The following is a 17,649-nucleotide window of genomic DNA, read 5'->3' as shown; positions in this document are numbered from 1 at the left end:
CTCAGGTGTTTAATGTAATCTTGGTGAAAGTACCATGTACTGTCATGCTTTGATTGTTGTCATGCTTTTTTCAAAAGCATGTTTCGTGCAGAAGGAAAAACATAAATGTAATTATACTTGGGTGTTTAATTTTAAAACATGGACAGTCATACTTATATCCAAACCATGCTGTGATGAACCAGGCAGAGTAAAAATTGAGACTGACAGAAAATACTATGGTGACATGAATATATGTATATACTTTAGCTATACACAGTTTTAATTTATTTATTTATTTTATACAGGAAATAATTAAATCAATCTGGCCTGATTCAGGAAAAAGTGAATTTTAGCATGTTCCTGCTCTGCAGAAAAATAGACACACAACACAGCTTCAAAGGCTGAAATATCACACAATCCTACAGAGAGAAATAACAATGATTGAAGGAGGCTGTGGGGCCCACATCAGTGGTCATAGCAATAAATGTCCATCAAATGGCGGTTGGAAGTGGTTTTAAACAGTCCTGGTGATGTTATAGTCCTGATGTGATGCTCACTGTTCCGGCTTTTGGTCAGCACATAAAAGAAAGATAATTGTCCATAACAGTTCCTAACGAGTGGTAGTGGTCTATTTGTTACTGATCTGGTTGAGCAATCAGATCTGGGGTTAAACCCTGGTACACACATAACGATTTTTTTTTAATCTTATGAGATTTTTTTATCTGGTCGAGACCTCACACATGAAGATAAAACAATCAGTTTTGACCATACTGTGTGTGGTGTGCTCCAAAAATGTAATCACAGAACAACACACACATGACGATACTGTCCCGCAACTAATCTACAATCTAGTCTTCCGAACTAAACAAATGTCGTCATAGCAACAACCGACAAAGAAGAAGAAACAAAGCAACAACCGGAAAACACAACACACAGCATGAAAGAGGACATATGGGACGAGGGAATGATGGTGGTCTTTGAACTTTTGTTAACAGACAAATACAGAAATGAAAAAAAATAACAGACTGGAGACGGCGTGAACAGACTTTATGTACTTCCTTATTCCCCAGACAGCTCGCTCTCTGATTGATTACATTCCATACCACCAACCACGCACTCAGAATTCACGAATCGTCGGCGTTCCTCAGACGGCTACAATCCGTTTCGGAGCGAATTATCGAGACAAATCGGCTTGTAACACACCTCAGACCAAATGATAATTGTACAGGGAAATCTCACGATGATGGGGCATTTGCCGCCCGAGGTCAGTAAGAGGCAAAATTGGGACAAAAACAGCAGTAAGGCAGCTAACGCTGCAGATGGGCATCTGTTGAGCAGGTGGAAATACAATTTAGTCCCATGACGTAGTACAAAGTTCTGAAAGGTTGGTGCATTGGACAGTGACAGAGCAGAACAGTGTGAGTCCAGCAAGGAAGGCTGTGGGGGATCTTAGACGCTCTGTTATAGAGTCTTGCCTCTGGGTCAAGGATTTCATTGGTTGGAGTGTCCAAACAGGTAAAAAATATGACACAGTAGATAGAATTCTTAGAAGCTTAGAAACTAACAAAGACAGATGTGATCGGATTTACTATAGACAAATAATGGAGGGTCATTTGACTTTGAGACAGTTTAAATCTCAGGGTAGTATAATTTTATTTTTTTTTTTTAAGATATTTAATCATTTTCTTCCATTTTTTTTCTTTTTGTCCTTTTGTCTTTTCTTTCTGTTTTTCTAACTGCTCATATATGTTTACTTTGTTTTTCTGTTTCAGAGCTCAGATTTGAATTTAAATGCCAGAATTTTATTCTGAAGGCTTGATACTAAGAATCCAGACTGTCCTTTCTTCCCTGTTGGATACTTACTGGGAAATTGTGTTGCAGACAGTACGTGGATGTGTCCTGACTCCGTGACATTGCGATCAAGCATTCACACCTTTGTGTGGCTCTGTTCGATTGAGCCCTTCAAAATAAATGGCAACATGCTATTTTAAGAGAAATTGCTTTGTAAGAGATCATGAAAAATTAAATGAATATAAATGAATGAATGAATGAATGAGAAAATACTTTATTTATCCCAGAGGGAAATTTCAGTGTTGTAGCAGGGTGTTTTATCAATTGTTTTTTATATAAAATCAATAATAATTTATTTGAATATGAAGAAGAAGATGACTTGTTTTTGAGTATGATGACTGCTGGCTGGAATGAACTCCAGTACCTTTCTGTCTTGCCTTGGACTTGACAAAGTCTCAATCTGAACACATGGGAACTATTTTCTAACTTGGGCATGTGGGGAAAAGGTGCTGAAGACTACAACATAGTTGTTCTAAGCAGGTTTTAAGATCATCAAGTTAACTTTAAAATGGAAGAAAACCTGTTTTTCTTTTCTGGCAGGAAAAATAGTTTGCATTCTATGTACATATATATATATATATATATATATATATATACAATGAAAGCAAGGTTTATGGTTCACGGTAGCAAAAGTTACACAAGTTCTTCATTACAAGTTATCAGCATAAAGAACTTTGATTTAGATCAAATCTGAGGTTTTCTTCTTTTTCTTTACTATTGATCTTAACAAACATGATCTCATATTTATACAGTTGTTCCTCCATTTGATCATCACTTATTGACTTTGCAAGAGGTTCATGGTAAGAAACAATAAATTCATAAATCACCTTAGGGGGTTGCTCACATAATGATACATTGCTTTACATCTTATGCTGTTTTCCTAGAATAAATAAAACTTGCAGGTCTTCATAACTGTCAAGACAGAATATCTTGAAAAATATCCCCTGAAAGCAAGATATCAGAAAATCTTTCAAAGCAGAAAGCTGAAACACTGGTTTCTCAAGACACATTGAAACATAATATAAAGAAATGTCTTAAATGTAAAATAACGTCTCAGTACTAATGCAATAATTGCATATTCCTGACAGTAAATCAATGCAATTCCATTAAGATTCAATTAAGAGCCATTATCTTGTACAACATATTTGTTAGACCTTGCGGATATGAAAGGAAAATTATAAATTGAAGGCATTGTGAGCTGTTTATTGTCCAAAAATGCATATTGTGCTGAATATGCAGACAAAAATCAATGTTCTGACTAAAGCTCTTAAATTTATCATTCTGTGAAGGTTATTTGAAGTAGACTTAATATAACTCTTTTTTCCCCCTAGTTGACACAATTCTTTCAGGTCTTTGTGAAACGTTTTTAACCTGGTTTGCTCAAAATGCCACAGAGATGCAGTAAAAACACTTCCCTTTTTTAATTGAAAGTTGACACTTTTTTCATTGCACTTCGATGTAAAACGAAAAACTTAGTTTCACTCCACCTCAGTTTTCTGCCATACATCTTCCATGCAAACATAAATTGGACATACAGTGTGTGCAGAATTATTAGGCAAATGAGTATTTTGATCACATCATCCTCTTTATGCATGTTGTTCTACTCCAACCGGTACAGGCTTGAAAGCCTACTACCAATTAAGCATATCAGGTGATGTGCATCTCTGTAATGAGAAGGGGTGTGGTCTAATGACATCAACACCCTATATCAGGTGTGCATAAATATTAGGCAACTTCCATTCCTTTGGCAAAATGGGTCAGAAGAGAGATTTGACTGACTCGGAAAAGTCAAAAATAGTGAGATGTCTTGCAGAGGGATGCAGCACTCTTAAAATTGCCAAGCTTTTGAGGCATTATCATCGAACAATCAAGCGTTTCATTCAAAATAGTCAACAGGGTCGCAAGAAGCGTGTTGAAAAAACAAGGCGCAAAATAACTGCCCATGAACTGAGGAAAATCAAGCGTGAAGCTGCCAAGATGCCATTGGCCACCAGTTTTGCCATATTTCAGAGCTGCAACATCACTGGAGTGCCAAGAAGCACAAGGTGTGCAATACTCAGGGACATGGCCAAGGTAAGGAAGGCTGAAAAACGACCACCACTGAACAAGACACACAAGATAAAACGTCAAGACTGGGCCAAGAAATATCATAAGACTGATTTTTCTAAGGTTTTATGGACTGATGAAATGAGAGTGAGTCTTGATGGATGGGCCCATGGCTGGATCAGTACAGGACAGAGAGCTCCACTCCTAGTCAGACGCCAGCAAGGTGGAGGTGGGATACTGGTATGGGCTGGTATCATCAAAGATGAGCTTGTGGGACCTTTTCGGGTTGAGGATGGAGTCAAGCTCAACTCCCAGTCCTACTGCCAGTTTCTGGAAGACACCTTCTTCAAGCAGTGGTACAGGAAGAAGTCAGCAAGAAAAACATGATTTTCATGCAGGACAATGCTCCATCACACGCATCCAAGTACTCCACTGCGTGGCTGGCCAGAAAAGGTCTAAAAGAAGAAAAAATAATGACATGGCCTCCTTGTTCACCTGATCTTAACCCCATAGAGAACCTGTGGTCCCTCATCAAATGTGAGATCTACAGGGAGGGAAAACAGTACACCTCTCTGAACAGTGTCTGGGAGGCTGTGGTTGCTGCTGCACGCAATGTTGATCGTGAACAGATCAAGACACTGACAGAATCTATGGATGGCAGGCTTTTGAGTGTCCTCGCAAAGAAAGGTGGTTATATTGGTCACTGATTTGTTTTTGTTTTGTTTTTGAATGCCAGAAATGTATATTTGTAAATTTTGAGTTGTTATATTGGTTTCCCTGTTGAAAATAAATAAGTGAAATGGGTATATATTTGGTTTTTGTTAAGTTGCCTAATAATTATGCACAGTAATAGTCACCTGCACACACAGATATCCTCCTAAGATACGAAAACTAAGAAAGCCCCACTCCAACTTCCAAAAATATTCAGCTTTGATATTTATGAGTCTTTTGTGTTCATTGCGAACATAGTTGTTGTTCTATAATAAAATGAATCCTCAAAAATACAACTTGCCTAATAATTCTGCACACCCTGTATTATAAGCTTAATAATCCTAAATTTATCAAAGTTAACCAGACAGTATTGTCTCTGCACTGTCAAAAATATACATTGACAAAATCTAAATTTTCATAGAAAATGTGCTAAATAAATTGCTTTTGAGCTTGAGACTGAAAGTAAAATATGTAGGAGTGGTTATTTGTGTTGCAGATAATGCCTCCAATGACACCCAACTACCCCTGTGAAGTTAACATAATTGCCATTTGCTGTCACTTTTTACAATTATGCAGGGAGGAGCTGATGATCAGTTCGTCCTTTGACTCCTTGGAGGTTCTCCTGGACTCTTTTGGACCCGTCAGAGACTGCAGCAAAGACAACGGAGGCTGCAGCCGCAACTTCCGCTGCATATCTGACCGAAAGCTCGATTCCACTGGATGTGTGGTGAGTCATCTTTATTTAATAAAACTCTTCCTGGAAGCCGCAACTTGCCAGAATCAGTGGCAAAAAAAATGACCTTTTCCAGGCTCAGGACAAAAAAATAAAAATCTAATTCAAAGTATTGCTACATGCCGTAAAGCTTACCCACTTCATCTGATGATTGATGCAACACAAGAGCATACTATTGCCTTTACCTCCAGTAGGTTTTTTTTTATATTTTTACCGACATGCGCAGACACTTTACTAAAGGTTATCCAACTCTAATTCTTCTTGAATATCATGTTGTGGTCATCAGTGTTTTAGTCTGTCTACCTGTATAAGTATTCATGGCCATATCTGCTGCAGGCCACAGTGACCCACATTAAGGACACATAGCAGACCTGCTCTCTGATGTTTCTGAATAGACATTGCGACTCTCCCTCTTGTCTCACATGTCTCTTAGAGCGACAACACATTCATTACCTCCAGGTGGTGCTTAGCAACCAGGAAGCATACCAGCCAGGTTTGTTTTCGTCTCCATCTGTTTAGGACCTCAGCTTTACCGCTCTTGTTATTTGCAGAATCTTAGTGCCTTCTGCTAGTGTTTTGCTTCTCGTAAACCCTCCAGCCCCCATTTCTGCAGATAAGCTGTCAGCCACCATCCCCCCCAACAATTTAATTTCTTTTCAAGTGCTGTGATCCACTTGAGTTGAGCCTTTCAGGTGGTCTGGATGCTATTTATGCTATGCACCATGCTTATCTCATGTGATGCTTTTCAAGAAGAGGGGAACAGCTTGTGAGATGATTTTAATGGGAGAATTCTTCATTTGTAAATTAGAGCAAGGTTGTTCCTTTCCAAGCATCCAAGCGTTTATGTGCGTTTGAACATTATTGGGTGAAGCTTGTCTGTAATATGCTGCGATATTCAGATTGTTCATTAAATTACTTGCTTAGTATTTATTACTTTACTTTCTCTAAGTGGAAGCTCTTTCTCAATCATTTATCAATGTTGTGTTTCTTGACTGTTCTATATAACAAACTGTCTGGCACATCGGGTTATTTTTGCTTTGCCAGGCAGTTTTTCTAAGTTTGATTTATCATCCTGAAACATGGCAGTTTTTATGAAATTATGATTAATTCACCAAAAGAATTCTATATTACATCTCAATACAGTCATTACACAACAGCCGGCAGTTTTTGTGTCAGAAGAATCGATGTGATATTAAGAGGTAAAGGTGATGGTTAAAAACTAGCACCTTCAAGTAAATATAAAGTATGATAATTGCATTGGTTTATTTTAGTCTGAACCTGACGAGAAGTTAATGACGCCAAGTTTTATGAGTGTATGCACCGTACTTCACAGCAGCCCATTGTTACGTAATGTTAAGGATGCAATTTTACACCCGAGACCAAAGTGCTAACAGCTCAGCTGACAACGGCTTGCAGCACCAGCTACAGATATGTTTCGAAATATGTCATGGACTATGTTTGCTTTCGCTTTTTTTTTTTTTTAAACAGTTTAACAAGCCATTTAGGTTTGTTGTCATTCAGCTGCAAATTCCCTGAATCAAAGAATCACCTCCCTTCCTGCTTTCAGTTGGGAGAAGCACCGAAGAAACTTGAACTAAGCTAAACTCAGAATAGAAATGGACCGCATCTTAAACCTTTAAGTTATTTAGCATCAGACGGTTGTTTACTTTGTTTTGCTGTGTGTTTTGCTGCATGCACGGTGGTTGATCAACTGCTTATCAACTCTGGCTGACAATTTGGTCAGTATAATCCCAAAATACAATCTGTGAGGCAATAAAATGAGTAAGAATATTTGAAAAACATAAACACTTACCACCCTTTAAATCTTTTCAAAACTAATGCCAAAGTGTGAGCTATCCAACAAGTCTGCTGGGTCTGTCGTGGCCTCATTACGACAAGCTGTAAGCTTCAGTGCCTGGTCAGAATTCCTCCCTGATTTTCTGTTTGGTAAGATACTGACAAGTTATAAGTACGTCACACACATACACACACGTGTTGCAGTTTAAAATGTTTAAAACATCACTGCTTATTTCACTTTCTCGTGAGGACTTTGTGGGATGAGCAAGATGTTCAGTTGTCAGACTCCGTCAAGTAGTTCTTACTTGTTAACATTATTAGCTGTAAAGGATTGTGAGCGATGTTAATCCTGAAACTACTCTAACCCATTTAGTTGTGATGTGACATATCGGTGCATCTGCATACATGTGTAGAGGGCGCCCCATGTATTTGGAGCATTTGGAGAATTCTGTAAAAGGAAGGATTCCTCTCAGTTGGAACAACATTGCACAAAAATATTTGTAGTGACACATCCATCCAATTTCCAGTTTTGCAGATAACAGACTGGATATTTTTAGCCAGGGTTCTGAAGTCTCACTGGCATTCAGATATGTTTTGCTTAATTAAAATTCTTTACTTTTTTATTACTCTCATGTGGAGAAACACAAGAAATGTCCTTAAATTTTGTTGCCATTTTTTTCTTAATGCACAATTCTTTGGCAGCTCATATTTAGCATCTTTGTATCTAGAATATTGTGTTTTTGTTTATTTTTGATCTTGCTTTGAGTCGCAAATCCTTGCCTGAAGCATTATGAAAAAGAAAAAAAGAAAATCCAATTTCTTCACGTTGAATATAGCCTCATAAAGATCTAAAGATTCTTAATGTTCACAGAGCTGAGATGATGCAGAAATTGACCTTAAAAAAGTGAATCAGTTTTTGATGCTGCAGTAGATGTCTGCTGAGAAGGAGCTGAACAACCAGATGGAAATAGTAATTATCAGAGCACCATGACAGGTTAGCGTGCTGATCCACATACTTGTAAGTATAATGTATTTCTAACAGTTTGATGCTTCTTATAACAATAGTTTTTACTGTCAACCCCTGGAAAACCCGGAGGTGAAGATGGAAACACTTGCTTTCCTGCAAGGACCAGTCAGACTAGTCCTCCTGAGAACTTCATCGCACGAATGCACACACCTAAACGAGCTGAATGTTCCTGTCATTGCTGTATTATCTGAGATGCATTATGTCTTAAAATGGATCCAATATTTGCTGGTTTTATTAATGCCAGTACATCATCTGAAAACTGTAATTTAGGAGCGACATTTTAAAAATTTTTGCTTTTTACTGTTTGCCCTGTTTTTGACAAGCATTTCAGTCAGTTATTTATAGAAATTAGTCTGCAGAGAGGTTTTGAAAATCCAACATGACCTCACAGCTAAATGTACCTGTCAGATGATGTTAAATTATTTTGTCATTATCACATGTGTCATACTCACTGTGAATAAGTGTAGGAAACACAGTTTTACTGTCTGTATTACAGCAAGAAGGGGGTATATTTTTGCCAGCCCAAGGTCAACGCTGAGAAAAATAGCAAAATAAGTAAATCAAGAACAACAGCCCAGATTCTACAGCACTCAGCTAGCATGCTAATTAGAGTTTTTGACATAGTGGTTAAACAAAGTCTGAACAAGTATGGCTTGTCCTATTGAACAATGATTCAAAACACATCAAAAAATCTGCAACAGAATGGTGGAAAAAAAAAATAAACAAACAATTAAGGTGTTGTAATGAGCCAGCCAGAGTGTAGACCTCAACCTGATCAACATCCTGTAAAGGGACATGAAGAGAATTATTCATTCATGAATTACTGCAAACCTAAATGAACTGAAGTGAGGTTGTCAAGCAAAGTGGGACGAGATTCTTCTATGATAATAAGCAAAACGTTGTGCAAGATGTGATTAACTTGGGTTATTGATGCTAAAAGTGGTTTCTTTAAGCTATGAAATCCTGGGTTGTGCTTAACTTTTTCACACACTGCTTTTGCATTTCAACTTAATTTTCGTTCTGATTTTTCCTTTTTTTTTCTCCTACTAAGTAAAACCTTAATCTTGAAAAACGTTAAAAACTGTATATGAAAGATCTATAGTGATTTAAAACATCAGCTAAGACTCCAGTTCTCATCTCGCTTTAACAGATGTGCAAGTCTGGATTTTAAATTAGCTCTAAATAAAAAGTAATCATTAGGAGATTAGTTAATAAATAATGGAAGAGGATTTAACGAGTGTAGTTCATACAAGCTGATTTGCATCTGCAACTGATAACATGTAAAATAAATGCATCTAAATAGAAAAATTCTGAATTTTGTGACTGGAAAGACTGAAAAAATGTTACCGGAAATAAAACAAATCTTACCATTATGAAGTGAGTCAGAACAATATATATGGACACAGTTTGTGACTTTATATTTTCTCACAACAAAGGAGGCTCTATGGTATCAACTACAACCAGACTTGTAGCAATTCCTATTGTGGAAGATAACCCCTGCATTTACTGCCATCAATCAAACTTTTTTATCCCTTTTTATCTGATGTACTCTGAGTATCTGCACAGCTTCTGCTCGCTCATACTTAAGCTTTCTCTTTTGTTTTTCTCTGTTATTCCGTCTGTTTTTTTTATGTTTGTTTTCAAAGGAACGCAAGTTTGAGCTACATTATAATTTACACTTATCAGTTTCCTACAGGTGAAGTAAAACTGGCTTCCTTAGCATGCTTTGTGTCTATTCCCATCAGCAGGCTTAGATTGTGTGCACAATGTGAAGGAAATGGGAAGCCCAATTTTGCCTTGCAAATTTGTTTCTACAAAGATGTACACAATTATCAGTCATGGAGAAGATGAGAGGATTTTATTTTGTTTGCACATTGATTTGACATCATCTGCCATTGGTAATATGTTCATCCTTGCTGAATATTCCTTGGATTTCAAAATCCAAAGCTTTAAGCCAATCGTGGATTGATTAGTGTTTTGTTAGAATGAGGCATGTCATTATCATCTCATTTTCTAACAATTTTCACCATCGCTGCAAGTTAGTAAAGCTATTGTTCTTCACCCACACAGACACAGATCCCGCTCCTGTCCACCCTACAGGACTGCATTCCCTCGCCATTGCATATATTACTGTGGGTTTTAGTAATTATCTCGCAACTGTCGAGCTTATAAATGAGCCTCTCATCCGTCTAATCAGGGTGGTAAACTGGCTGGGCCCCAGCGATGTGATTCCACGCTAATCAATTAACACCTTGTCTGATTCGGCGCTGCCAGTAGCTGTCCTGTCTGCGTTTAATATCTTCTCTTGTGAGAGTCGGCGGATGCTGGCGGTCTGCGCTGACTGACTGACCCGCTCTGTCTCGCTGATGTATTGCACTCCCGGGAAGAGGCAGCATGTGACGCCTCTGGAAGTGAGAGCTTAATAATCACAGGATTATTGTGAGATTAATTAGTTTTGTCTCATCACTTGTCTCCTCAGCAAAACGGTAGAACACAAGGATGCTGTTGACAGAACAGATTGCTACCAAGATGGAATGAGGATGATAGCTGAGCACCGTCCAAGCAGTGTGTTCGTACACTTGTATGTAGTTTAGTACATAAAGCTGAAAAAAAAATAATGATCAATACCACTGTTTTATTGTGTTTTATGTCTGTTTTATGGCACTGTAGTTTGGAGAAGGATTTAGTTGTGTGCTCGGAGAGTAAACAACCATATGAATCAGGCTAGTGTTTATTGAACATACATAAATAACAGGGGCAAAGTCAAGGATGTACACAAAGCACATCAGCCACTCATAAAAAATAAGGGACTTATAGCTGAGTTTGAAGCCAAACACATGAATATGACTGTGACGCCCGCCGGCTTATCAGCCTGCCAGGAGAGAGTTGCAGGACGTGCTGGAGGCGCTGACAGTGGAGGATGCCCAGCACCCGCCTCCCCTGATCCCTGATTGGCCGCCTTACCACTCATTTCCCAAACAAGCTGTCCAATCCGGAGAAGAGGCCTCCTTTAAGACAGAGTCATCACCATCATTCGGGGCAGCTGTGGATTGTGGGACACATGCCTGCCAGTTTGAGAAAGATTGTGGATTGTGTGGTTTAAGAGACTTTTCTGTGCGAGTTAGCGATTTGGTTTAGTGATAAATACCTTTTTGTGTTCTGAGCTTTAGTGCCGTCCCTGCCTGAAAGAAGGAGGTTTTTGTGTTTAGTTTATTAGGAGTTTGGTTTTGTTTTGATAGAAGTCCGCCTGAGAGCGTGTGTTTATTTTGTTTGTTAATTAGTCCGCCTGTGTGCGTGTAGCCCGTTTTGGGGACATTTTTGGTTTGTTTGTTTGTTTTGTTACTAAGTAGAGTTAAGACTAATTGTTAAATACCCGACAGGGACACTTTGAGTTGTTTATTTTGTATTATTTGCCGGTTAAGGGTTGTTTGTGTTTTGGAACCCATTTTCGTTAATAAACATTATTGTATTTCATTTACCCTTGGTCCGGCCATTCCTGTGTTACAGTCCTTTTGACCCCTGGGCGTAAAGGGGGACGTAACATAGTGGGGGCTCGTCCGGGAGATTTTTTGTAATATTATAGTATATATTATTGTATATCACTTTATTAGATTTAGATACGTGTGTGTGGCGCGTGGTTTGAGTACCCCTCGTGGTGAGAGTGGTTGCTCTTACTGCTGCGTGTTTGTGTGGCTCTTTTCAGGCACGGTAGGTAATTTTGAACTCAGTTTTGTTGGCATTGTACAGGTAAGGTTAATTGTAGTTTTGTGATATGGCTATGCGGCGCACTCCGTTTGATCTGGATCGGTTCATAGTGGAACCGACTCTGGATTGTCTGGAGGCGTGTCGGAAGGATGATTTAGCCTTAGTAGCTGACCACTACGACATTCCAAGGCCGAAACAAATGCGGAAAAAGGAGTTAATGTCATTAGTGGTGGCAGGCTTGGTGGAACGGCAGGTGCTTCAGGTGCCTGCAGTTGCTGGGAAATCGGAGGATTCTCCTGATGAGGCTGTTCCCTCCACCAGTGGGGGTGGAGAGGAAGCTGAGCAGAGCACTCAGCTGGATCTGGTTGATATGGAGGAGGATAGCGAGGACGGTGATAGGCCTGCGACACCTGTCACGCTTCCCCGTTTTGAGCCTCTTCCACTCGACAGCAGCTCTGGTGCTTCCCCGTTGGGGGCACGGCACAGGCTTAAGCTGGCCAGACTTCGCATGGAAGCCCAGGAGAAGGCCCAGCAGCGACAATTCCAGTTTGAGATCAGAAAGCTGGAAATTGAAGCCGACAAAGCTGTGCGCTTGCGGCAGGTTGAGCTGGATGCCCAGGCCAAGGCCACCTCGCCGTGGATCTCTGCTGCCCCGTCAGGGTCTCAGAGTCCCGCGGCCCCCTATGACATAGCAAAGTTTATTCCTTTTGTTCCGGTGTTTGGTGAGTCTGATGTGGACTGCTATTTTCCGGCGTTTGAGCGCATTGCGCTTGCGCTGCGGTGGCCGAAAGAATGCTGGCCATTATTGGTACAATGCCGGTTGACTGGTAAAGCTCAGGAGGTGGTAGCAGCGCTCCCTCTTGCAGCCAGCCAGAATTATGATATCGTGAAAGCCACGGTTCTGAAAGCGTATGCGCTAGTTCCGGAGGCATACCGACAGAAGTTTCGTGCCCACAAGAAGGAATCTTCTCAAACTTTTGTAGAATATGCGCGAGAGAAGAGCACGCTCTTCGATCGCTGGTGTGCGTCTTGTGATGTGACGACTTTTGAAAAGCTCAGAGAACTTATACTGGTTGAAGAGTTTAAGAACCGCTTACCAGAAGGGTTGGTGGTACACCTTAATGAGCACCGAGTGGATAACATAACTTCTGCGGCCACGTTAGCCGATGAATACGTGCTCACTCACAAAGTGGTGTTTTCGGCTCCAACCAAACCCACATTTAGAAAAACCACTGAAACTGAGAAAGTGAGAAAACCTGACGACAGAAAATGCTTTTACTGTCAGAAGCCGGGTCATTTAATAGCCAACTGTCGACTGTTGGCTAAGAAAGAACAAAACCCCGTGGTACAGAAAGAAGTTGGTTTTATAAAACAAGCTGAATCAGTGGTGAAAAGAGGGAGTAACCACATAGATCCTTGTTTTAAGCCATTTATAATGGCCGGAAAAATATCACTGAAAGGGATACGTAAAGGGGGACGTAACAATGACAATAAGCCAGACTTAGACTTCTTTTAAAGCATAAGTGTCAAACTTAATGCCCATGGGCCACATCCCGCCCGTGAATTAATTAATTTTGGCCCACATGATCACATTTAATCACTATTAGAGCGGGCCCGCTGATAGAGCACTTACGCCACTATAATACAAGTCCCACAATGCACTGCCAGCGCATTGCCGCGTCAATCACGGGCCCGCGAGTGCATACCTCGCTCGTTGTCTAGCAGCCTGAAGGAGCTGCTCACCTTTGTCAACAACGATTCTCTCCAAAAACTGGCTAAATGAAAAGTGGACTTTGAAAACAGAGAATATGTTTGTGGATGTGAAGAACAAAGCGGTGTCTTCTGTGTGGAGACAGTGAGGCTGGAATAAATTAATACAACGTAGGACGACACTTTGAAACAAGCACCACGACAGTTACACATCTGAACATCTGAACAGGAAACAAAGGCCCCAAGAGGTAGAAGAATTATTAACCCTTAACGCACCAGAGTTTTTAAAGTTTTTAAGGGGGGAAAAAAGAAAATGTTGAATATGACCCAGAATTTATGATGGCAGTAAAATTACTCTAATTTAATATTGTGGCATCACAGGTTGGTAGCTGTATAAGATTCTATAACTTTTACAATGAATTATATATATATATATATATACATACATACATACATAGGTGTGTGTGTAATATATACTTCCTGTAGAAATTGTTTTCACTTGAAATTACCCTGAAAAAGAAAAATGCATATAGAGCCGTAAGAAATAAATGCAACAGACTTGGAAAGACTTTTTTCTTTTTTCATTTATTTAATGATTAATCCTGTTTTATAGGCAGTAATTAATAGACTGTTAGTTCCAGGTTCATTGTGTGTAATAAGATCATTTTAAAAAAGTTTTAAATAAACATTGAACCAGTCCAGCCCTCAACCTGTTCCAGTTTTTTCATTTTGCCCTGCTGTGTATTTGAGTTTGACACCCCTGTTTTAAAGTATGAAAAGAAGAAGAAGAAAAAAAGTCATATGGGGAACAACAGAAACAGCAAATGATTCCATTTTTTTTCTTTGCAAGGATTAATTATGCAACCACAAATGATTCTAAGGTCAGAATCACTGTAATTCATTTTAGTTAAATCCATAATGTTGTTCCCAGCAAAGAAAAGCTTTAAATATGATCTTGAAAATGTTATTATTCATAGCATGATTGATAAGAACAGTTTGGAAAAGCTTTGCAGTTATATTAGAATAAAAACCATTTTTGGATTATGCAAATTTCCCTCTTAGTAAGTTGAATACAGTCAAATTAAATAATCCTTTTTTTGTGTTTAAAAGGACTTGTTGTCTGGTCTGAGAACACCGACTAAAATAAAATAACATTCTAGCCTGATCATTTTTTTTTAACAAAGTGTGGGTATAGCATAAGTAAACCACATATAAAAAGGCAATTTACTCTGGCAATGTTTGTGTTGATGGTATAGTGGGATACAGACCTACCCACTTTATTAACATTTATCCATCCTCCATAATTCAAACATGAATTATCTTTCATGACACCTTCTCCAGAAAGCATAGTAAGAGTTCCTGAAAAGATAAATGGCATAAATGAGTTCTTAGAAAGAAACAAAATAAGCTGTTGCTGTATAAATCATGCCTATAATCAGTGAACAAAAACTACTCTAGCATAGCCACCAACAAATTTAAGCAGTGATAAGAAATATCAATTTACAATATACAGTTCCCTTCAGCTGGATGTGTAACCGTGAACACGCAAGGCTTTATACTGCAGAGCCACCTCAAAGACCAGTGACTCCCTCCCTCCTTGTGAAGTCACTTCAAGCAATGATAAATGAAAGATTCTCTTTTTACCAGATGAGTGTAGGAACTATTTACCCATTGGGGAAAAAAGGCTCTAATAAACAAAAGCTTCAGGGAATGAATATCTTATAATACCTCATTTACACAAGGTAATAGGATTCCCAGCCTACTATGTAATCCCTCAATAAGATTTGTGTTTTCCAAGTTAGAATAAGTAAAATGGCAGAGTAAGAGCATGCGTGACAACCTAGAGGAGGTTCCACTGCATTGAAAGTATGTGCTGATGTGTACTCTATGTTCTTATGATGGTTTTTTTTCCCTAAGAATTACTCAGCGCAATGAAGGGCCATTGAGCTGTCGGCTGATGCTCAGAGGATGGCCTTTGAAATGTCATCACTACTTTAAAATCATTGTTTTTTTTGGTTCTTGTGTGTTATCCTTTCCCTCTAAAAGTTTTTTTACCCTCTTACTTTACTGTCTGACCTTTACTTTGCAGAATGATGCATGAGTAGAGTTTGACACCTAGAGGCCATCCTTAAACTCAGTAAATGTTGTGAGATTCTCAGTGATCATCCAAGATTAACTTGGATGCCTGAAGCAAAATTTAAGAAGCCAGTCATGGTCAAAATATACTTAATGTGGAAAATCTGATGCATTGCAGGTCTTACAAGGTATAAACTTGTATCCAAGTTCTACGAGTATATAACGAAAAGGCAGATCCTTGGAAAAAGTCTGTTCCCTTTTTAGTTTCAGAATGATGTACGTCAACTTTTATATCTCTCCTGCACATTAAAGTGGACATATCATGCTTTTAAATCTGTCCTTTTCACATGTAAATCATTCATTTATGGTCTATATAAAGTAGAACTGCAATGCTTTGGTCTGAATTCCTGGTTATTCTAGCTCCACGCGCCCCTTGTTAACCCTGTTCTAAGGCACGTCTTTAGAGCGACTTGTTTTTGTGCGGTCTCTTTAAATGTAAATAAGGCATTTCATGCCTCGTCTCCCTCCAGGTCACTTAGAGTTCCACTCCACTCGGCCATATTTGTAGTTTGATAGCAGCAAAATGATTATCTACCAGCAGAGAAAAGTTTTATTGGCAAGTTTACGAGAGATGTCAACAACGGAAAACGTGTCAGTCCAGCCTTACATATTCAAGTCTTCCTCTCTCCCCCTATTTAGCAGACCCACAGCAAATACTGCGACATAATAGACAAGTAAACATAATAGAGAATACAGAAAACTAAACAGACTGAAAAATATGACCCAAAAAGAAAATAAAGTTATATACGCAGCATCGGGAGAGAATGTATTTAAATTTTCTGCATTGATAAACACTAAAAGTGCACAAAAACATGTATTTAAAGGCTAAAAAAAACGTGGATTTTTCATGATATATCCCTTTTAAATTGGAGGAATTTTAACCCATTTAGCTGTACTGAACCCACACAATGATACTACCACTTCCATGTTTCACAGATGGGGCTGATGTTTATATGAAGGTATCCAGTGTTCTTTATTCAATAAACATAAATCTAAACAACTAAAGAGGGGTTTCTTTCAGACGTATCTGCTGGCGAAACCTTTTCTTCTTTTAGAGAGGAATAACATTTTCATGGTAGCACTGCCATAGCCATTATGAAACATGTCTTTAGTTGGGTAAAAATTACAAGTTATTACACTGGAAATTGTAACTGATGAAGTTGAGTTACTTCCTCAGCATGATTCTCTTCTTAACACACAGAGTCTAACAATATGAAGTACATTTACATACAATATTGCATAAATACAACAGAATGCACTTCTTACCTTTCTAACGTGTTTGGTCCTCTTACTAAAACAATCATCATACTTTCTGGTGCTGGCTAAAGTACTTAGTCTCTCCACTTCGTATTGCTGCACTTCCCCCTTAGGCAGCAAAAACCAATCTTGACTTGGATCACATTTTGGGATACTAAGCAGTCTTGAGTGGAGTCAATACTTGGCAGAGATAGAACCAGAACTTAGCCCTAAAGAGGACTAGGAGCACATTAGATTGTCACTACTGATGTTTTCTCTCCTCGGGTCACTGGATTTTTCTGGAGGTGTTTAGACAAAGGCTTCTGTAGAGATCCATACTTACTTTAGCTTGGTCCTACAGAAACACCTGAAACAGCTGCAACCTTTTTAACCTCACTTCTTGTAACTGTGACTACTTGTTAAGGTTCATTGGTTCTGTGAAGGAAGTGCCATTAAAATCACCAACCTTTTCACAGAAGCCATTTAAGCTAGAGCCCTTTATTGGAAATCTTACAGGACAATTAATTTTTCACATTTTCATTTTTAGTGCATACGAAAGATGACAAGGCTCTTAAAAAAATTAAAACCAAACATGCACCCCCACACATTGTTTGACAACCTCCACAGTCGTGAACCATAAGACGACGGCAGTGTTTAAGTATTTGAGAAATATTCCACATATGAACATGATGTTTTTAAAAAGGTGGGTGTAAACTGT

At 38.8% G+C, this 17,649-nt stretch overlaps 1 protein-coding gene across 3 annotated transcripts in view; it reads left to right on the top strand.

Annotated features, from left to right (window-relative positions):
- The window catches only part of astn1 (astrotactin 1), a 400,574-nt gene that overhangs the window by 144,171 nt on the left and 238,754 nt on the right, over nt 1–17,649 (top strand). For all 3 annotated transcript variants that reach the window (XM_041992000.1, XM_041991999.1, XM_041992001.1), the window contains one exon: nt 5,164–5,314. In XM_041992000.1, the coding sequence (XP_041847934.1) occupies nt 5,164–5,314 (151 nt within the window). The remainder of the gene's footprint in view (nt 1–5,163; nt 5,315–17,649) is intronic.

This window comes from Melanotaenia boesemani, chromosome 8 (genome assembly GCF_017639745.1).
Source record: "Melanotaenia boesemani isolate fMelBoe1 chromosome 8, fMelBoe1.pri, whole genome shotgun sequence".
Taxonomy (NCBI): domain Eukaryota; kingdom Metazoa; phylum Chordata; class Actinopteri; order Atheriniformes; family Melanotaeniidae; genus Melanotaenia; species Melanotaenia boesemani.
This window is presented reverse-complemented; position numbering and strand designations above follow the sequence as displayed.